Source organism: Diadema antillarum, unplaced genomic scaffold (assembly GCF_040938485.1).
Source record: "Diadema antillarum isolate AM-2024a unplaced genomic scaffold, OU_Dant_1.0 seq00001232_RagTag, whole genome shotgun sequence".
Classification (NCBI taxonomy): Eukaryota; Metazoa; Echinodermata; class Echinoidea; order Diadematoida; family Diadematidae; genus Diadema; species Diadema antillarum.
Genome location: NW_027272020.1, coordinates 341981 through 364809, shown reverse-complemented (window position 1 = coordinate 364809; position 22829 = coordinate 341981). Strand labels below are relative to the sequence as shown.

At 39.8% G+C, this 22829-nt stretch overlaps 3 protein-coding genes across 3 annotated transcripts in view; 1 reads left to right on the top strand and 2 right to left on the bottom strand.

Annotated features, from left to right (window-relative positions):
* Positions 1-9564, top strand: part of LOC139745067 (nucleoprotein TPR-like) — a 63831-nt gene extending 54267 nt beyond the window's left edge. Inside the window, exons 52-60 of the mRNA XM_071655481.1 lie at positions 822-1015; positions 1414-1473; positions 2042-2157; positions 2807-2892; positions 3544-3642; positions 4761-4911; positions 5898-6049; positions 8342-8518; positions 9493-9564. Coding sequence (XP_071511582.1) covers positions 822-1015; positions 1414-1473; positions 2042-2157; positions 2807-2892; positions 3544-3642; positions 4761-4911; positions 5898-6049; positions 8342-8518; positions 9493-9536 — 1079 coding nt within the window. The 3' untranslated portion in view covers positions 9537-9564. The remainder of the gene's footprint in view (positions 1-821; positions 1016-1413; positions 1474-2041; positions 2158-2806; positions 2893-3543; positions 3643-4760; positions 4912-5897; positions 6050-8341; positions 8519-9492) is intronic.
* Positions 9565-15577: 6013 nt separating this feature from the next.
* Positions 15578-16783, bottom strand: LOC139745056 (sulfotransferase 1C2-like). The gene is made up of 2 exons (XM_071655470.1): positions 16570-16783; positions 15578-15687 (listed from the first exon to the last, which is right to left on the bottom strand). Exons 1-2 carry the CDS (start codon positions 16781-16783, stop codon positions 15578-15580), a joined length of 324 nt encoding a protein of 107 aa, XP_071511571.1.
* A 268-nt stretch (positions 16784-17051) lies between these two features.
* Positions 17052-22311, bottom strand: LOC139745055 (sulfotransferase 1B1-like). The gene is made up of 6 exons (XM_071655469.1): positions 22179-22311; positions 19480-19647; positions 18853-19112; positions 18136-18253; positions 17866-17963; positions 17052-17177 (listed from the first exon to the last, which is right to left on the bottom strand). The coding sequence occupies exons 2-6, from the start codon at positions 19637-19639 to the stop codon at positions 17052-17054; spliced, it is 762 nt and encodes a 253-aa protein (XP_071511570.1). The 5' UTR covers positions 19640-19647; positions 22179-22311.
* Between the last annotated feature and the right edge of the window lie 518 nt (positions 22312-22829).

Below are 22829 nucleotides of genomic sequence, written 5' to 3'. Positions count from 1 at the left end.
CACCACCTATATTCACTTGTCTTGCTTTAGTCAATAACAAGATGTAAAGCTTGCAAGGATTCATAGTTGATAATAAGAAAACAACGACTAAAGCCAGATGAGTGGATATAGGCTGTGGATGCTCCCACTGTTTGTAGTCTCGCCACATCAGCCTATCTCTTAATAGCAAAGACAATAGTCTCGCAGCGTCAGATGTTTAGCGTTACAGCAAAGACAGCAGCTGCATCCTCTGCCTAAATCATAGGCTAGTGGATTGAATGTTACTAAGCGTAAAATGGAGCTGTGTGGATGGTTTTTGATAGTGATATCAAAGAGCATATGATTAACAAATCACCAATTGCAACTGTCCATTGTAAGAGATGGATGTGGAATGCCACCCTTTCACCCAGATACACATGTAGATGTGGGGATCTCCAAGGATGTTGGTCTGTCTAAGAAACTTGCAACATGGCAGCTGGCATGCAGTGCATCCCAGGAAGTGGAGATATCTTTCAGTAATGGTGATGATGATAGTGAAATTATGAATAGGAATGATGATATTGATGATAAGAATCATATTGATAATGAAAGAAGTAGTATTGGTGGTACAGTTGTAGTAGTTGTAATAATGATAATAATGATAAAGATGAGGATAATGATACGATAGATAATTATGTTGTTTTCATGCTGTCATTGCTGTTGTCATTGTCTTGATTTTCATCATCATTGTCACGACCACCACCACCCTCACCCCCACTACTTGTACTATTGTTGATGCTGATGTTGTTATTGTCATTATTGCTATTATCATGACCACCACCCATCTTGATGTCATCCAACAGATGACGATGATCAAGGCGGAGAGAGTGCTTCCCAGATGGAAGCAGAGCCCTCGGAGCAGCCCAGCGATGCCCCTCAACCCATGGAGGCCCAGCAGACCCTCAGGGTGCCTCCTCCTCAGCTCAGGGTGGTGCCCCCGGACCCCACCCCAGCCAGCAGTGCTCAGGAGCCCAACATGCACCCTGCCCTCCTGCCGGTGAGTTTTTCTTGCTTCCTCACACTTTCGTTTGGCTGCCCTCCAAGTTTAATGTGAACTTGCAAATATTGATTACTAAAACAAAAGATGTACTTCATCCCTACATGGGTGATTTTGTGAGTAGTAAATCAGTGTGATTGCTCGTGTGTCAGTAATGATTAAAGACTATAGGTTAAATATGTGCATAGTGATGATTTTCATAATTCTCACCAGGTTGGCATGTTATTGGGTATGTTTCATTGACTTCACTGGATCATAGCCCCAACATTAAAAATTAAAAAAAGAGAAAAATTGCCTGAAGTTATATGTAAAATACTGCTGGTTAAAACATCTATTCGATGATTATTACATAACAGTTACTGTGTACATTGACTTATTTTGGTGTCCTCTTCTTGCAGCGTCACAGTATGAGAGCAGAAAGGCTAGGCTCACATGGGAGGCTCCCTCCTTTTTCACTGGTGAGTTTCTTTCTGTAGTACAGATTTTGATATTTTACTTGATCTCCAAACCTCATACATTAACCTGTATTTCCCTAACTTTCTTCTTGCTGATGATGTGAGAGTTTGATTAATTGAGAATACAAGGTAGAGATAGGAATGAAATAACATTTCATTTGAAACTAAATATTCAACAGCAGCCAATTCAAAAGAAATGTTCATGGCCACAAACTGTTTCCTTTCCAAAGGCAATATTTCCTTTCCTTTGTTTTTAATTCAGTAATTCTGCATAACATGATATTTTATTTTTTAAAGCACATACAAACACACACACACAAACATACATCTCATGTGTAGTAGATTTATTGGTGAATGATAGAATTGGATGAGATTGTTACCCTGCTTTTCTGGGCACTTGCCAACCTCTTATTAAAATCTTATGAATCTGATTTCATGTTACTCTTCTGTCTTTTCTGCTGGCTCTCCAGTGGCGTTTTAGACTGGGTGATGTTTCATTTTCACTGTGTGCCTTCATATGCCAGGGGAGTTCATGCTTTGCCTTCGTTGTGAATTCTTCTTCCCTGTGTAGGTTTCATCTGGAGGGGGAATCCCCTTTGAGGACGGCAACGACGACGGTCAGGTGCCAAGCACCCCGACGCTCTTTGTGCCCCACCGAGGCACGGATGGATTCGCTGAAGCCATCAAGTGAGTTTGTGGTGGATAGATGGGTGGAGGAAATGATAATACAATCAGTTATCTTTGTTGTTTGTATTTGTATTTCTTCTGTTGTTTGTTGCCAGATTATTTAGAATAATCATTATAGCAGCGCTGCTAAAGCCACTTGTGTATGAGTGAGAGAAAGGGAAAATATGAGAACTTGGAACTTAATGTGTGTTGGAATGTAGAATATAAAAGTCAGTGAACAGACATGATAATGAATGCTGTCATTTTTTTCATCGTTATCATTATCATTGTCACTGTCATTATTCGTTATGCATTATTGTTATGATTATGAGTACCTGTAGGTATTAGAAGTATTAATGTTATTAGTATCATGGTGATAATGAAAACTGTGTAGGAAAAAAATAATACTATAGTCAGTAGGTAAAGTACCATGTCGACCACTTCACTCTTACTTTTGATTTCTACATTACGTACTATAAACACAATAAGTTGAAGAATATGCTCTGCTACACTACACGACAGGACTTTATTAATGAGATGATTGCAAGGTAACACAGTAAAGTTTGAAGTGCCTTTTTAGAAGGTTTGTGTCGAGATCTTACTACCTTGAGATAGCAATATCCCTTTCTCATCACCATCATGTCTTGGTTATGTTTTCCACACCTGACAGCTCCCCGCTTCTGCCATCACGCTTCCAGTTTGAAGGCGACAGCAGGTCTCCTGCCCAGGGCCTGGCTCAGCTGGCCACCCAAGGAGGTGAGATACCTATTCCTCAATCCAGCTCTGTCCTGGCATACTTGGAATATTCTAAGATAGGGAGTGATTATTGCAAATATTGTACTCTACTTAACAACTGAAATTGCTAGGTTATCTCATCAGTGTTTCAGAAAGTCAGAGAAAACCCCCAACTTTCATTGTTGTATGGTTTGCAGGTATTACTTTATTTAAGTGTGACCAAAAAGGAAAGCTGTATCCGAAAGAAGGACAAAGCAAAACAATACAAATCTATGACAAGATCATTTGAAAGAAATCATCCAATCAGAAGAAAAAAGATACAATCAATTTGTAATTACATACTGCGGTCTTCCCTGGGCATAGTATCATGTTATTCAAAGGTCATGTGTCTAATCTTTCCAATCATGTTCATTGCCGATAGGGAATTTTGGGGAGAGTCATCACACTGAAAATGATGTCATTGTCCAAAAATGGATGCTGCCAAGATGCTACAAATGAATTTACTAGATAGCAGACTCGATTACATCCTTCCATTGCCACCTGTACAGGGAACTCAAACACAAACTATGAATCATACTATGACATGATGAAAAGACATTGTTGAAGTTATGCGTGATTGTTTTAGCTGTGTTTTATTTATTGTCATTAACATTTGAATCTCCTCAATGACAGATCTGGGGATGGACGACACCCGCATCAACCTGATGGTGGGAGAGGATGAGGCGAGTGGTAGGAGTGTCCCCACCACGCCCCTTCAAACTTCTGCTCCAGGTAAGGAGAATGATGCACAAAAGAGAAGACTGGTATCTTGCCAATGTAGAAATGGAGCTTATACACTATAAATCAGATTCTGGTGGTCATGTTTCTTGGTCAGAAAGAGTGAGACCCATCGGATGCTTGATATTCTCTGTGCATGGAATGGAAGTGACACTGGAAACAACAGAATGTAAAATTATTTTGAAATCACAATAAAACCCAGGACTTCCCATGGTGTGTGCCTCGAGATTCATTGAAGGAGTGTGTGTGTGTGTGTGTGGGGGGGGGGGGGGGGGCACCATTTAACCTTGAACCCCAATCAGCCTTAGCCACCATCTTCCCAAAACACACAAACAGACAAAAAGGAAACAAAGAAAACAAAAAACATTCCAAGGCAGTGGTAAATACAGGTGACTCCCATTATAACGAATTCCTTGAGAACTGCTGTTCGCTTTCGTTACATCAAAATTTCATTATAACCTAACAAATAGAAAATAAAAATACATAGAGTGGATAATGTTGCAGCCTGAATTTTTACTACGTTGTTACCGGAATTTTGTCATAACCATGTTCATTATAACGGGAGTGCACTGTACTGTCTTTTTAAGATGATGGCAACTCACGAAGTGGGGTGATGCCCCACGTGGATCATGTAGAATTCATTACTGGTCTTTCACTTATGCATTTATCGTTAAAGTGCATAATCAAAATGTGACTCGGGGCATTTCAGATATGTCTTTTGTAGGGTTTTTGTCATTATGTCCATTCTGTGCTTCTAGCAATGTTCTTGACCCCAAACTGAAGTTGCAGGTGTATCAGAACATTCTCTGAAAACATGATAACAGTAATGACCAGCTTCTTTAGTTAAACTTACAAGTATCTTACAAACCCAAGGCCAGTAGATTGCCAGAGTTGATGTGATGAAGCTGTTGACCTCAAAAACCTCCCAAATAGCAGAAACAAACAAGCAACAATGACAACAACAACAACAACAACAACAACAAAACAACCAAACAAACAGAAACCATTTTACCCTTTTGTCCAATCAGGGAAGAGCTTACAGATGTCTCACCCAATCACATTTTACTTTATGCTGCTGTTTCTTTTTTTTTTTTCCATACACCTTTGTGCAGTGACGCTTCTTGCAGCTGCCACCAGTCCCTCAGAGGGCTTGGTGGAGACGTCCCAGTCTGTACCAGCAACGCAACCGAGCATCACACCGCCCCCTAGTGGCGGTGATGAGCCAGACACAGACCCAGCTCAAGCGAAGAGTCAAGCAGCCAGGTAAAGACTAAACAGAGTGCAACAATTTATATTCCAATGAAAAATAGAATGTGTGTGTTCCATTTGCTGATAGTGTGTAGTTATGCTATAAATGTTGTTATGGACAGGACATCAGGAAATAAGGGGAAATGAATATTGAAGAAAGTTACAAAGTGCTTATGTCTGAATTTATCCTTGGAATTGGTTGTCATTTGAGAAACTGAATATTTCATGTGATTAATCTGGTTGCATTATTGTTCCTCATGAACAGTTAAGAGTGTGCATTGATGACAAAGTATAGCATAGTATACTGCATATACGTAATGTTTTTATGACGGTTTTATTTTTGTGAATTTTGTGAGTTGATTGGCATTTGCAAAATCAATCCATAAAAGTATCATCTCCCGCAACATAAATGCACTGTTCATCATCTCCTTGGTTGGAAATCACCATTTTCTTCCCTCCTGAAAAGTGATAAAACTTCTCTCATTTCATGACTGTGGTTCTAGATTGTGAATAAAAACCACTCATGAGATAGTCTTTATGCCCGAATTCATGAAATGCAGGCAACCCCGGCTAAATCGAATCCAAATTTATGCGAGAAAATCCTTTGACTTGCGTGAATTTCGCTTTCACAATAGAATTTTCTGCATGTTTGATATCCGTGCGGTAAAACTTTTCTTTGACTGAGCCAATTTTTCGATTTGTGCGAGATCGACTCAGGTGAGGTTGACTGTATTACACTCACTAAATATATTTGGCTCATAAACAGTGTACTTTTGACAGGTGTGAATTCTTTTTTTTTTTTTTCAAGTAATGGACCACCTCATTCTTAAGACCTGTTCCTTCGTATCTTAAGTATCTTCCTTAGTATGTGCAAGAATTGTGGTTTAAGCAGAAGTTTGAACTCCCATATTTTGATATAAAATGCTGGTCAGCTCAGATTTTGACTTCTAAAATGCAAGACTGTTTTTCAAATTAATCATCTAAATGCCGTGCCTTTCCAGCTCGGAGTCGTCAGTCAGTGCTGGCCCCGCATCTTCAATTGGAGGCCAGGCCGAGAGTGGAGGGGCAGCTGAGGACAAGCCTGGCCCCAGCGGAGGGGATGTAGCTGGGACAGAGGGGCGAACAGAACCTCCCGCATCCTCCACCTCAGAAGGTACGGGACACAAATATTTTGTCAAAAATGGAATTGCTTCCTCCCCCTTATTCCCCTGAAGAAGTGATTGTGGGAAGCTCTCTGTAAGGGCAGCAGTACTCCGCTTGACAACATGCATGTGACTCAAAGCCAAAGTGGAATGGAAAATGATGAGGAGGTGATAGTAAAAATCCAGGCTATACTCAAATTTTTATTGTTGTTCACAGAAGTTGATTGATATTCAGTGTAAATCATCTAGGCCTCCTTTTTCTCTTTTTCCTCCTGGAGGAGGTTGCTCAAGCCTTTGCTACCATTTTATTTTGTAATTTCAAAGGTCATTATGTTAATACGTAAGATATGATTTCTATCTGGGAACGAATTGGCTTGTTTTATTCTCAGAACTTTGTACGTTTCTGTATCTTTGTTTAGTATGTATTTATTAACATATTTTTCTATATATTTTTGGTGATGTGCAAAGAAAAGTATCATGCCCGTCTTAACTGTTGCGTGCATTGATTCTAGCGTGATAGAGTTAGAACAATCCAAGCTTTGAATTGTATTCAAAATAAGACAGAACAATTATGACATCTGCATCTTTGTGGGACTGCAAGTTAGATGGTGATGTTTGAGTTAAAGGCATTATTTACCATTTGCAGATTAAAAAAAAACAACAAAAAACGGCTTTAGTGCCTTAAAATAGTTCTAAAATGTGAGTCAGGGTTAGAAACAACGAATGTAAAAATTTGATTCAGTATAATCAATGTTAAATATTGTTGAATATGCAAAATGTGAACAATAGTAATAATAAGAATGTTTCTACAGTTATGGTTTATTGTCTCGCCCACCGGAGGTGAAGGCAAGACTAAGGGATCCAAATGGCGTCCGTCCGTCGTCCGTCTGTCGTCCGTCGTCGTCGTCCGTCCGTAATGTTAAAGTTTACGTTCAAGACTCTCTTATGATGCATAACTTGGCAGCTGTTACAGCAATGGCAGCCACACTTGGGTGATAGAAGCACTAGGGGTATCTTCATGTTATGGTGTTGTCAGAGGTCATGTGATGATGTCAAAGGTCATTTGAGGTCATATATTAAAGAGTATGTGGAAGACTATTCTATGTTAAAGTTTACCTGCAAGACTCTCTTTTGACAAATAACTTCACATAAGTTGCTTGGATTACAACCTAACTTGGGTCATAGATGCACTGGGGGTACCTTCATGTCATGGTGCCGTTGGAGGTCACATGATAAGGTCAAAGGTCATTTGAGGTCATACGTTAAAGTTTACTTGCAAGACTCTCTTATCACATGTAACTCGACACATGTTGCTACAATGGCAATCAAACTTGGGTGATGGATGCACTGGGGGTACCTTCATGTTATGGTGCCGTAAGAGGTCACATGATAAGGTTAAAGGTCATATGAGGTCATACGTTAAAGTTTACTTGCAAGACTCTTATCACACGTAACTCAGCACATGTTGCTACAGTGGTAATCAAACTTGGGTGATGGTAGATGTCTCTTAGGAAGTTGAAGGTAACCACAAGGTCAAAGGTTACAGACAGGGGTCAACGTACTTTTAGAGCCCAATGTTAAGTTTTTAGGGCGCATTTCGTTTATGGCTCATAACTTTTGATCCCTTTGTCCGTTTGTGACCAAACTTGGATGGAAGATGTCCCTTGGGGAGGTGAAGGTCGTCACAAGGTCAAAGGTCACAGACAGGGGTCAACAAACTTTTAGGGCCCAATGTTATGTTTTTAGGGCACGTTTTGATTGTGGCTCATAACTTTTGATCCCTATGTCCGTTTGTGACCAAACTTGGACGGTAGATGTCCCTTGGGGAGTTAAAGGTCATCACAAGGTCAAAGGTCACAGAAAGGGGTCAACAAATTTTTAGGGCCCAATGTTAAGTTTTTATGGCGCGTTTCGATTATGGCTCATTACTTTTGATCCCTTTGTCCGTTTGTGACCAAACTTGGATGGTAAATGTCCTTTAGGGTGTTGAAGGTCACCACAAGGTCAAAGGTCATAAGCAGGTCAATTAACTTCTGGGAGTTATAAAAAATAATAATTCCTTGTACGCGAATGGGCGAGACACAATTTGGCGATTGCCTTGTTGAGAAAAATAGTGATATCTCCTTATATTTCAGGTTTTATTGCAAAATTTTTATATGGTAGGATTTATTGTGATACAACTGACCTACACATATGCATTAGATATGATACATTTTTTGTATCTCAAACATTCTTTAAATCACTGCTCCCAATGGTAAACAGTGGCTTTAATCTCACTTTGGACCCATCTCTTCCACCAGCAGAACCCAAACAGCAGCAGAGACCAATCAAGCGAATCGTCTGGAGCGACACGTCCAGCTCCTCCTCCTCCTCCTCCCAGAACCCTGGCCAGCAGAGCCTGGGGATGGAGCAGAGACCGAGGAACGTGGCCTACCGGGGTGGCCGAGGGCGCCTCATACAGCGCAACGTTGCCCAGAGAGGTAAGGGGTCTCTTTACTTGCCCTTTATTGGCTTTTGATATTGTCACAGAAAACCTTACAGCAATGTACGCACTGTCCAAAGTCCGTGGCAGAGAAAGGGTTAACCCATGTGTGCTTTCAGTGCAGAGTGGCACAGAAACCCCATAGCATTGTACAAACTGTCCAAAGTCTGTGGTTGGCTGTGAAAGGGGTAACATTTGTTAAGCACCTGAACTGTCTTCCACGATGACCTGTATGTGTTGCGTGTGTGCAGGACTTATATGTTGGTGTTCTGTCAGTTTGTGAAAGGGGTCATGTTATCATACCAGGTGTATACCATCACTGTATCACCTTTCTTTGAAATTAAGTCTCTGTGAGTACCCAGTAGTGTGACATTTTCTACTTTCTTTGAGCGAGTGGCAGTTGCCATTACAAAAACAAAACAAAACGAAAAGTGTTACGGGGGAATGCTGTACTGTCTGTACGTCCCATCAATCAGTGCTTTATTTGGTCCCCTTTGGAACAGCTCTCTGGAACTTTCTCTGGAAATATATTTCCAGGAAGGGAAGCCATTCTTATTAAAGCCAGCATGTGGCTGCATTTTAGTATTGTGCAGTGGCAGCATTCCGCTTTAATCATCAAAGGACCAGATGGTTTCAGAATATCCCTTTATCTCACAAAAACCGAGAACAGCCTCCTACTTAGTATTGTGTAGCGGATCAATGAACCTTCTGCGAAAGGAATCATCAAAAACATGTCAAAATTGCTACAAAAAATATTGATTATTCATTTTATTTGCTTATCAAAACATTACTGGTATTTGCCAAGATAACTTGTTCAGCATAAGGTATTTTTATACTGGTTGTGAGATGATATGCAATATATAAACATGTGATAACTTACAACAAAACTGATTAGCAGCAAAATTGTTTCTTACATTTTTACTATGTGGGTCTTCACAATTTTTTTATTCATTTCTTTTCCCCAATGTGCAGGTCGTGGAAGGGGTGGTCCCAGGATGCAACAGTGGAATAAATAAGCAACAAATGGATTCTAAAATTCGCCAAATGTGAATATTAACCATCGTCATAAAGCTGACACATTTCAAAATTATGTCTACATTGATTGCCAGTTGCTTATCATATTCTGCCCTTATGTTTTTGTGAATGCTAATGAGTACTTATTACGGGCAGAAGAAGATGCATTTGCCCCCATTTGATTTGTGGAATCTTCCAAAGTTGGGAGAGAAAAGCTTTGTATAGTTTTTATTCACGTCTGTAAAAGTTTGAAAATATTGAGCATACCTTCCGCTATTGATTGTGATTGTAAATTTCCTTCAAACAGGAGAATGTTTGTATCTGCAAAGGCTTAGAACTGCAAGGCCTCTGCCTTCTATGTTCATGTAAATGAGGACAGGGTACAATCCACACCATGCTCTTGATATAATACAAATATATGTCTTCATATTCTGTGATTTTGTGGACAGCATTTCTCACACAATCGTGCATGAAAACTATGCCCCAACCACAGTGTTGAGAATTCCAGTTTGAGTTTGTGAGATTAGCCCATTGAGGATGAGTTCCGAGTATACCTGGGTAGGTGTTGTAGGTAGGATCATGCTTCATTTCCATGTAAAATTGTGTAAGATGCGCACCTTCATGTGAGGGTGACGTTAATACTCTAAAGCCCTTTTTACACTTGTGTTTCTTAACCCCGGACTTTCTCTGACCCAGGACTATCGTTAGTCCCTTACCAATTTTTTCAGCTTTTTACACTGGCCAATTAGTCCCGTACTATCTCTTGTTCGAGGCTAAGGAGAAAACTGATCTTTTGACACTCGTATTTCTTAGCCCCGGACTTTCCAAACCACATGAATATTCATGATTACGCTGTGTACTGTACACGTACACGCACGCACCGGCAGCACTTGATTACCTCGTTTCCGATTGGGCAGTGAGGGTTGGACTTCGTCTCCATCGCTTAGCCCAGGATTATTTTTTCGTTCTGTTTACACTCACTTGCTTGGCACCGCAATTGCGGTGCTAACCCTGCTATTTTGCAGGGCCAGATAGTACCGGACTATCGGTGGGGCTAGCCCACTTTGGCAAAAACGAGTGTAAACAGAAAGTGGGCTAAGGATAGTCCCGTACCAACGGTGGGGCTGAGGCCCCCCCCCCCCCCCCCCCCTTAGCCCCACCGTTGGTACGGGACTAAGCAAAAATTTACAAGTGTAAAAAGCCCTTTAGCATGCATTCTATGTGGCATCAGATGAACCGAGTGACACATGTTGTGGTGATTTGTTGGTGTCGAGTCCCAGAACCTTGAGAGTATTGAATACTGACAGTCTTGTATGGGCAAGTTGTAAGCTTTTCCAGATGGACTGCCTTTAAGAGTCATTATACATTATGTGAGAGATCAAAGGAGATCACTGAAACTGAACTTGCTTGAACATCATTCCATCTGTCAAGTCCATGTTTCTTCCTAGCAAAATGGTATGATTAGGTGCTACTGCTAAAATGTTTTCACTGTATTACAACTGTACTTCTGGATCATGACGGCTACAGTGGCAATCTTTGTGAAAAGTTGCATCTGGCTGTCGTTGATGTTTAGAAACACTTAGAACTTGTGCGTACGTGTACGTGTGCTTTCCATGAAGAGAAATGAGCAATAGAGTTATTGCTGAATCACTAGGTGCCTATGGGGATCATGCAAATGGTTGTGTGAATGCTAGAGCCATAGTAATATGGGTCATTAGTTGTGAATGATATACATGTACTTGTCACAGCATAATAAATGATGAAATTAGTTGCTCCATTGAAGACAAATTTCATTGGTTCAAGTGCATAATGGACATGAAATAGAAAGAACAAATGTCATTTTCTGTGTTTAATTTTATTATAAAAACAAATGCATTGTCAGTTAATCAGCATGATGCAACATTTCCAGTCATATTCATGCTCCTACACATATTTCTTCACCACATTATGTGACATATGGGTAAATAAAACCAAAGAGATTTCCCCTTGTTCATGCTTCAGACTTCCATCAAGTTTTGTCTGTTTTTGTCGAGCCCACCGGAGGTGTGGGGAGACTAAGGGATCGCCTGCGGCGTCTTTCCGTCCGTTGTCCGTCTGTCCGTCTGTCCGTCCGTCGTCTGTCCGTAACGTTACAAACACTTGAATAACTCTCTCTACTGAGGATTTCAATTTCAATTAAACTTGGAGGGAAGAGTGGTTATACAAAGTTACACAATTTACCAAACATGAAGGGCACCTCAAGGTCAAAGGTCACAGGCAGAGGTCAATGAACTTTAGGGCCTAATGTTTAGTTTTTAGGGCGTGTTTCGTTTATGGCTCGTAACTTTTGATGTATCCGTTTGTTTGTGACCAAACTTAGATGGTAGATGTCCCTTGGGAAGTTGAAGGTTACCACAAGGTCAAAGGTCACAGACAGGGGTCAACGAACTTTTAGGGCCCAATGTTAAGTTTTTATGGCGCGTTTTGATTATTGCTCATAACTTTTGATCACTTTGTCTGCGACCAAACTTGAATGGTAGATGTCCCTTGGGGAGGTGAAGGTCATCACAAGGTCAAAGGTCACATACAGGGGTCAACGAACTTTTAGGGCCCAATGTTAAGTTTTTATGGCGCATTTTTTATTATGGCTCATAACTTTTGATCCCTTTGTCTGTTTGTGACCAAACTTGGATGGTAGATGTCCCTTGGGGAGGTAAAGGTCATCACAAGGTCAAAGGTCACAGACAGGGGTCAACAAACCTTTAGGGCCCAATGTTATGTTTTTATGGCGCGTTTCGATTGTGGCTCATAACTTTTGATCCCTTTGTCCGTTTGTGACCAAACTTGGATGGTAAATATCCCGTGGGGAGTTGAAGGGCACCACAAGGTCAAAGGTCATAGGCAGGTCAACATACTTCTGGGAGTTAGAAAAATATTAGTTTCTTTTGCACACGAATGGGTGAGACACAATTTGGCACTTGCCTTGTTTAATATACCAAACCTGGAAACTCTGTATAAAGAGATCTGATTTAACAAAATACCTGATATAACAAACTGATTTCTTCGGTCCCAGGGCATTTTTTTGTCCTTTGTTTTGTATTGTTTATTGACTACTGATACAAAATATCTGATATAAAGAACAAATTGTCCTAAGGATCTTGTTTTACTGAGTTTCCACTGTACAATGCTATTGGCACATTTGCATTTGTTGCTATATAGGTCTGTTGCTTTGTTGACTAAAATATGAAATGTGTTTCCTTGTCTAGAATTTGATGCATCAGTAGATGTATGAAGTTGAGCAGTGGCTGAATTGAGAAACCACTCAATTCCAAATTCCCATGTCATTGAATGAATCGTGAAGGTAGAGTGGTAAAGTGTGCCAAGCTTTCAGCCTCTATGCCGCCCTCTACACTTGATGATGTTTACATTATACACAGGGACCTCATTATGGCAAGCACTCAAAAAACAAAAAAACATGGCAATTATTTGTTATGTCAGGTTTCTTGCTATACCAGGGTAAACCCCCTAGAAATATAAAGAGTTTGGACATGCAAAACCACTGTGTTGTAAGAGGTTTTTTTTGTTTTATTTATTTATTTTTTATATCCACCCAATTAATATCAACGTTCCACTGTACACGTACACAAAAAGTACATTGTTTTCTTCTTCATATTGATTGTAAGTGAACATGGTATGCATACATGTACATAATGATGAATATACTCAACTTCTGCTAAGTATATGTTAGTGAAAATCACTGTCTGTTTGTAGAAGCAGCTCTTGCATTGTTTGTTCCAAGTGCTTTGCTTGTGACTGTTTTGTAAATGATGGAAATAAAAGAGAACAGAAGCGACATTTATGTGGTTGCTGAAACTTTGATTCTGTGTGTGTACCTTAAATATAATTACTGTATACGCTGAATATTTTGCGAGGTTTTTTATTGTCATGAATTTCGCGAGTCGGGTGCTATTCACGAAATTAGAGACACGCGAAAAAAATTGACTCTTATCCTGATGTGAATGTGATGTACGCATGCACATTTCTCCATTCAGTACAGGACTTGAAGATCGCGAATTTAACCACTCGCGAAATCGTCGGGAATTCGTGATTCGCAAAAATTTAGATTCGCAAAATATATGGCGTATACAGTACACAAATGTGCAGTAGAGATCTGTTTAGTTTTTAAGGTGCCTTTGTGTGAAATACATTAAGTACATGTACAGTGCACATTGATATCCATAGTAAGGATAGCTTCATTAAATAGGCAAAAAAGTAAGAAAGTTATTGAATTTCAGGGCATGTCCATTGAGCAAAAGGCAAATATATTTCCATATGCCTGAATGAATATAATTGGGCAAGCATCCTTAACATTTTAATAGGCAAGCACCCAATCATTTTACGTGCCATAACATGAGTGAAGTTGTCCCTGACACGCAGACATAATGTATGATTGGCAGCTCCCTGCCCATTTTATTCAGTTCAGTTCATTCAGATTTCCACTTTAAGATACTTATACTTCAATAGATTTACAAAGTTTGCGTAAGAATACATAGTATGAAGTATGATAGTGGCAGAATCATGAGCAACATAAAAATGGTCGTATTGAAAATGATCCCTTGACCCTAGACAAATACCATAATGTAAATGATAGTTCTGTAATTGGGTTGGAACAAATACTAATGCAGTACATGTATAATACACAAGGAACATTGAATGCATATAAACAGACAGAGAAGAGACATCTATATAGGGCTACCCATCAATTTGTACATTGCATCAAAGAGGTGCTGCTCATCTTCTTAGTTTTTCTTTACGGTCTCACAGGATTTTTCAAATTATCCAACAAAACTGGCCCATACGAATTGTAAAATACTGACGATTGCATCAATACAAGTTAGATGAGTGATTTTGTTGGTGAAAGCTGGCACCTTACAATGCGTAAATTGTAGTAGTACATGAACAGTTGGAAAATCATGTAGATATGTGTGCTATTAAAAACTTAAGATTCTTGAGGGGAAAATTTCCAGCATTTTGTGTTGACTATTAGTGAATACTGTCATCGAAAATTAAAAGGTTGCCAGAAAATGAGGGAAGTTGTTTATATAAAGATAACAACTGCAGCTTGGAGAGCTTTGATATAGGTTACTTTTAGCATTTTAAAATTACAAAAATGATAAATCATAATCAGCAAAGTACAACATCCATTATACATGTCAACTGCTCTTTATTTATACAATGTATATACAGCTGTATATATTTTTCAAGTGGGATAGGATAGTCTTTTGCTTTACTGCAGTTGGCCCAGACGATTGCAATGAATGGTGATAACATAGTATTATAATACAAAAATATAGTGTATTGAGGTAATATGAATTTCAGCTTGGAAATAATGTTCATGTTTTTCAGCCTATAGATATAGAACTTAAAATGTAATGTACGGCTTTTCATGACAATTCTAGCTTAGATTTTTATCAATAAGTAGCCCAAGAAATTTGGAATGTATTTCTGTTCAAGAAATAAATCATCAACCTTGATGTTTAAAGGAATGGTAGCCAATTAAACATAGTGTTACAAATAATATGTGAAATGGGTCTTATTGATATGTAGGGATAATTCATTAATTTGTAATACAACTAAATATCTGGAATAATTTTTCCTGAAACTGTATCAGATCAAATTCGATACGTTGTGTGAACTTAAAAAAAGTTGTAAAATCTTTTGCAGATTATTTTCTAAAGTATTTTGGAGTATACACTAGAATGTAAAGAAATTTGGGAGTAATTACTTGTGGCATAACAGTTTGCATGTGAAGTGATATCATTTTCTCACCTGTCTCCTATTAGTTTACACACATATCTTTGCATTGCATTTTCTGCTCTAGGGACCTATATTAACTTAATTTTAACAAGACCCCCAAACGGGATTTTGTATCTTAGTGAGTGTAAATGTGTGGTAAGATGACATTCAGTGTTAAACGATTTGCACTTAACCAGGAGAAAAAAATAATCTGTACACGTTTTATTTCAATTTTGATTTCCCCTTTCTAGAGCTGGGATGTTCCATTTTATTCAAAGGATATGTTGAAGTTCGTCCCCGCCATTTCTTTCTGATACCATTCATCGAAGATCTCATTTTGTGCCACAGTGAAGCGAGTTTTCCACTGCCCAATCTTACCTGTGACAAAAAAGGCAACAGCAACAGACACAACGGAAAGAAATTACACGAGATGTTATCCATTGATAAGAAACAATTATGATATCGGCACAATGAGGGAATATTTATTTTGTTGTACAAGATGATTTTGGAAATGCTGAAAGCTGTTTAATAGCACTTTAGAAAAATTGCTTGAAAATACTATACGTTCATATCTTTTTCTTTTCTAAATGCACGTGCGAAAGAAGAAAATTTGAAGGTACTAAATTTAGTAAAAAGAACAAAACGTAATCTCACCCACGCAGGCCAGGGCTTATAACTGATTTTATCTAGAAGAGCGTACTATGATACGTGATAAGTTTAAAAAGCATCAATTTTCACTGTACACGAGTAGAGACACTGTGCAGTTGTATTAGATATTGCATACTCGGTACAGTATCGAGCAGCATTATTACAGGCAACTCCCATTATGATGAAGTCCTCGGGACCAGCATGTTTCTTTCGTTGAATTGAAATTTCGTTACAACCGAAGTTATTATTATTATTATTTTTTTTTTTGCTCCGGAGACATTAGTGATAATTATCTTAACTTCGTTGTAACGACATTTCATTATAACCGTGTCCGTTGTAACGAAGGCGCCTTGTTCTCACGCAGTTCGGATTAACGAACCTTTGAAATAAGGAACCTTATCTTGTTTTCAGATTAATAAACCTCTAGAATGACGAACCTTCGGAATGACGACCCTTATTTCATTTTCGGATTGACGAATCTTCGAAATAGGGGCACAAACGTTCGGCGAACCGCGAAGTAGAGGGAGTTTGTGTGTTTCGGAATAACGAACCTTATCTATTCTTCGTATGAACGTATCCTCTGAATAACGAACATCACCCCGTAATACTTGCCTTTGTTGAGAAACGAATTTGCAGTGGGGCCTCGGGTGAGATTTTCTCGCCCAGATTCAGCCAGCTTGTGATACGTTTTCTTCATTTGAGATAGCGTACTGTTCGTCACAACTCGTTCGAGAACTTCGTCCGACAGAGGACGCCCGATGTGTTCGGCGATGTTCCTGACACCTGTCATCGGATCCTGCCCAACAGCAACATCAAAGAAAGCCATTTATTACGAAATTATACATACATTATAAAACTCGCTGTACGCAGAATGTCTGGGAACTCCGGACCAGTTAAAAGTTTACATTTTTCAATCAATCCTTCAAGTACCTTGGGAGTAACTTGTCCTGCTACCAACGCTACCGAAGATGACGAAATAACCACCGAATCAGACAAGCTGATTCCTCCTTTGGTCGACTGCGTTCGCGAGTATTCAAGTCCAACGTCATCAGACTTAGAACCAAGTTCAAATGTATGAGTCTGTCGTCCTGTCATCATTGCTGAATGGCTTGAGACAGGAGTACAGAAGACACATCAAGGCCCTCGAGAAATTCTTCAAGAGGACGCTGCGAACTTTGCTGAGGATCAGGCGGCGAGATCTCATCGCCAACCAACAAGTGCTTGAAATAGCAGGCACAACAAGCATAGAACCAAAAAGTCACCAAGACCCAGTTAACGTATGGCATGTGATAAGGATGTCTGAAGACAGCTTGCTCACACAGGTCTCCTACTCGGAGCTTGACCTTGGCAACAGATCTGTAGGGGGACAACGAAAACGGTTCAAGGGCACCTTATACAGCTGTCCTTGAAAAGTGTTACATTGACCCCAAACACTTGGGAAGACGAGACAACCCACAGAACTGACTGGCGTCAAACGGTAAGAGTAGGTGTGGCACACCAGGAGGAATCCAAAGGAGTTGCTGCTGAGAACAAACGTGCTTGACGTCACCTGCGTCAATAGCAGCCAGCTTACCCAGGTAACGCAAACAAGGACTATGACTGAGATGTGTGTGGCAGACACTTCACTGAAGAATAGGTCTCCACAGACACGAGGACCATCGCATTCACCAGCATTAGATTCATAACTTTGTGATGGTGACGATCGAATCTTCGTCGACTTGACAGACATCCAGAGAGATACGCTTAATCCGCGCGTGCTTCGATCGTAGCTATGCAGATGGATGTAGACCAAGGTCCTACAGATCGGAACAAATCTTTAGAAAGATAGGGACATGCTGACATTTAGCGGCATATGGACGCATTATATTTAGCGGTGTCACAGATGTATCTTCCTTGATCCTTCCTTACCCTCAAAAGCTCCTCGTACTGTATGATTAGTAAATTCTTTTCATCTCGACATTCCAGGAATTCTTTGACGTGTGCAGGCCAGGGTCCCCAGTGCATTTCTGTGATGAAAAGAAGAAGAAAGAAATATTTTGAATCCTTAATATGGTAAGAATGGAAAAGAAGGATACGGATTGACTTAAACTAAAATAATGTAGAATAAACATTGTTGCTCTGTTTCATATGTCCACACACCCATGCTTGTGTATGATTATGTTTGTAACTATGACTTACTCCCTTGCATGAATTGCTCCAAATTTTCCTCCCATTTGAGCGTCACCATCTCAGAAACCGACTGAAAGTTAAACCATGATGTTGTGATATCCTTCGGATTGCGGACACAGTAGATAGCCTGCAAATACAAGAAAGAAAAAGAAATTAATGAAGGGGAATGGCGCATGCAAACAATCGGACATGAGACACACACTTTGTGAATTGTTTTCGACCTGCACGCCAATCACGACAGAAGACTGAAAGACAATTCCTCTGAGACAGCCTCATCCGAAGTCTGCCCAAGCAACTAAATCGACATCGATATGTTTAAGAGGTGAACACAAAGCGATTCTAAAATTAGAGCAACTATGGTAATATCAATGTTTCCATGACATATTCTGCACTGATAAATTTCGATCCGCCGACATTTGCTTCGTCGACAGTTGCTCCGCAGACAAATGCTCCGGCGACATTTGCTCCGAAAATATAACATTTGCGGAACACTATCGACGGCGCAAAATGTCCAATCTGCCACGAAAATGTTGGCGAGCAATAACTGTCGGCAACTGGTCGGCGGAGCAATAATGTCGGTGGAATTGTCAGCAGAGGAAGTGTCGGTAGAGTAAATGTCGGTGGAGCGAATGTCGGCAGAGCAAGTTAGTGTCGACAGGGCAATTGTCGGCGGAGCATATATTAGTCGTGTCGTCGATATTGATAGTACATGTATATCCAACCTACCTTGGCTTTCTTGAGCATGTCGCAAGGCAGACGATTCAATCGGAGATGTGTGAGAATCATCCTGGGTGAGGGCGCTTTATCAATCACGTCCAAGAAAGGCGACATGTCCCAATTGACCTTGTCCAGTTCTTCTTTGTTCGTCGGGAATTTCTGGTCCAGGTTAATCATCTCGGCAGTCGAAGAAAGCAGAGTTCGATCAACTTTTTCTGGGTAGCCTTCGTTCAAGATGAGAGCTACGATTTCTATTATCCAATGGGTTCCTAGAAATTAGAGCATTTTAATGAAGCAGCAATCACTTCATCAAACTTAGAACAAAAATAAGGCACTTTGCTGTCTACTCTGTTGTAATCTTGAATTATCGTTGTAAACGAACAAGATGAAATGGATATGCTTCATGTTTTCATATTCATTGTAATTATGTTAACATTAACCTTAACAGTAAAACTTTCCCTGTGAACATGGTTTAGTCCGAGTTAGGATGATATACTGGTTTCCTACTTATACACACCACTAACTCACATTAGAACTTTTATACTACATGTACTCAGACACACACAGGGAGACACACACATGTCTTGATGTGTAAAAGAAGCACCCCTCCCCCTCTCCCGTTACCCTCATGTTTACCTGATTTGGGGAATGTGATCACCCAAACATCGTCGGGACGGACTTCGAATGATCGAAGTGCTTCGATGCTGGATCTGAGAACGACCTTCGGGTACCATATCCCATCATGGCAGTACTGTGATAGAGCTTCCGGTGGTCCCTCGGAACTCTGGGCAGCCATCAAAATCTCTGTCAAATTAGAGTTATTCAGCGGTAATTGTATTTATTTTATAGCTCTGTGTTGTTGATAAGGCCACAAGGTCCCAATCGGAGAGTAAATGAAAAGAAAAATATGACATCAAGTTCTTATGATGATAATTATAAAGATTTTATTTGCCACTTAGATAACTTTATCAATCTAAAGTGATGTGATGTAGTGTTATACATAACAATGACGTAATGAGATATGATACAAAATATGATTATATTACATTGTATTAGATAATTATATTTGATTTGATGATGCATGATTTAGAAAGGCCACCATGAAGTATTTTTCGCTCAAAATACAAGTATATTGGGATCGATAAAATAAGAATTGGGCTTACTATTTCAATTTTGAAGTTAAATGTAGTGTTCTGCATAAAATACTGCATAAAATGTGTAATATACCCAAGCGTGCATTTTGAGTGCATCGCAAGTTCAATAATATTATGTTCTATAATCATCAGGTTTTACACAAAGAGCCACATTTTACTTTGTTGTGATTTTATTAGCTATCTAAAAGCCTCACCCCCCCCCCCCTTCCCCGCGAAAGGCAGTTATCGTACAATTTCGGTTTGGTCATAAGATACATTTCTATTATTTTTATTTTACTAACTCACCTACATTGCACGATATCATTTCTTTGGGTGCAAAAACAAATCATCCAAATCTTGTTCCCATAATACCTACTTGGGAACAAGACTCTGATCGCGCGTACGCGCGCCTGACTGGTCGGAAAATGTGACAACATTGCGTAAGGGGACACTCAGAGGCCAAACTTTTTGCGAAAGTTAAACAACTTATGTGTTGACCGACCAATCCTGAAACTTTTCTACTATACGGAATTACGACGAAAAAGAACCAAAATCACGCTGTTCGCAGACGGGTGGCGCAAAAGGTAATATAGGCAGGGAACTGCGAGGAATTCATAATCATATCCTTTAGCATGTTTAGCAAAGGATAGTTAAAAAAAAAATCGAAAAGATCATGGGGGATAACTCTCATTGTATGGCAGCGGTCACTGGCAAAGTGTAAGTTCACAATTTAAGGTTTTGCCAGCGTGACCATAAAATTCCCGCAAACTTTTTGTTTTTTGTTTTTTGCGAAACTTCCCACCCAAAAAAGAAAATTTGAACGATCGCAACTAAAACTTCGCAAAGTTATTGTCACGTGACCAGTCCAGTACCTGTACAAGTTTGGGGGCGGTGCCTCATTGGAATGCAGGTACACGTGTGCGTGTGTGTGTGTGTGCGTGTGTACATGTGTATTTATGTGTGTTGCTATGTCACAATCATTCAGTTGTCAGACGGCGCGTGCTTCCTTCTATGTTGCGCATGCGCACCAGTTACCCAAACTTTGGAAAGTTTGAAAAGTTTGGCAGACGAGCAAACTTCGCGAAGACTTCTCGAAATTAAATTTGGTAATGTGTTTTGCCAGTTAAACCGCATAATTGCTCAGGGATCAGATTACGTGTGCCTTAATTGTACCAATCATGCCCGTTTCCGCCAGTTTTGTGCCAAAAACATCCGAGTAGCAGGCCTACAATCGTCATGCCATAAAGAATTCCATGTTCATCAATTAACAATATAGGTCTAATGTTTGTTGTCTTGTGTTGTCATGTTGTCATTATCATGCAGAACACTGCTGCTCAAAATGTTAAAGATAAAATACGTTACTGAATAGTAGATGCATGCATATAAAAAGATGAATGAAGGAGGATTGCATGCATATAAGATGACGATGCTGTTAAGAGTATTTTTCGAAATGCTGAATATCAAAGAAAATATGACCATTGACGATATGGAATTCATTTTAATTACAAATTGAGCTAAATACTAGTATATCCAAGATGCGTTGACCTGATTAAAGTCACTAATCCGTTATTTTCAGGAACAATTTAGAAACTTCAATATGTTCTCTGTACGATATGCATATATCTTGTTCTTTGAATAATCGTTACTTGTGTATCTCGAAAGTAACACAGGTGAAGGGTACATTTCCACATTCGAGTCAATTCATGGGCAATCATACTTCATTCAATTCAATTCATGTTCGTTCAAATTACGTTGAATCAGTGATCAGCTGCACTCACGCCACGTTCAAAATACATGCGTGGGACTACCCATCATCCCCTCATAAAGAGTTTTACGCTTCACGCAGAGCACAGTTTCAAAACTGAAGTACAGACTACTAGCTCTTTTTAAATTTCTACCACTCACTGTCATATCGTATAATTTCTACACTCCAAAAAAATGTCTCTCCCATGCTGTCATACTACTGGGTCTGAGTGAAAACTATCCTACAAAATAAAATACACGTAGCACATTTTTGTACGAAAGATCCATTCAAAGTGCAGAAGCCCCTTTACACTAAAATGCCTTGTCGTGACTGTCGTCTGCTTGCCATAAAGACTTTTGTTCTTCGAATGGCCGCCAGCCTCCCATGCCACGTGTGTCTAATCCGTCATTAGTCTTATTATGCTACACGTCCACGGCGATGGACCAAGTAAAACTTACCTTCCCATGCAGCAAAAAGGTCTTTAGGTATGCATGCAGTCGAGCCAATTAATGCGGCAGTCGTGTACAGCTATTTACAAACGGTGCCGAAATAATGAAACGCGGGAAGGATCGACTTACAACCAAAGAGCGTAGAAACCTATACGCTCTTTGCTTACAACTTGCATGCACACATTGACCGGCTTGATTCGTCAGTTTCCATTATTGGCGAGGTCGAAGGTCAGTGTTGCATGAAGATTGACAATGACTTTGGCAAAGGCACGCCGTAGGGCGCTCAGTGTTACTAAGTATACAGAACACTGCTAAAAATTGTTTAATACTTTTAAAGATCAAGAACAATCACTGATGAGGAATAATTAAGCTTTCAAAACTCGCAGGAATCTCAAAATTTGATTGCGGGATTTGATATAAGGAGATGGAGGGAGAGAGAGAGAGAGAGAGAGAAGAGAGAGCGATATGGAGCGACAGGGTGAACAGAGTAAACAAGGAAGAGTATAAGAGGAATGCACAGAGGTAAGGCTTTCTGTCAAGACAAAATAAACAACAAAGTTATTGGTGAATCACATGCAGGTTGCTAATAAACAGATCACATAAAATGGGCATGTGAATGCTTGGAGCAATACGTACTATGGGTGAGTACATTGTTCAACC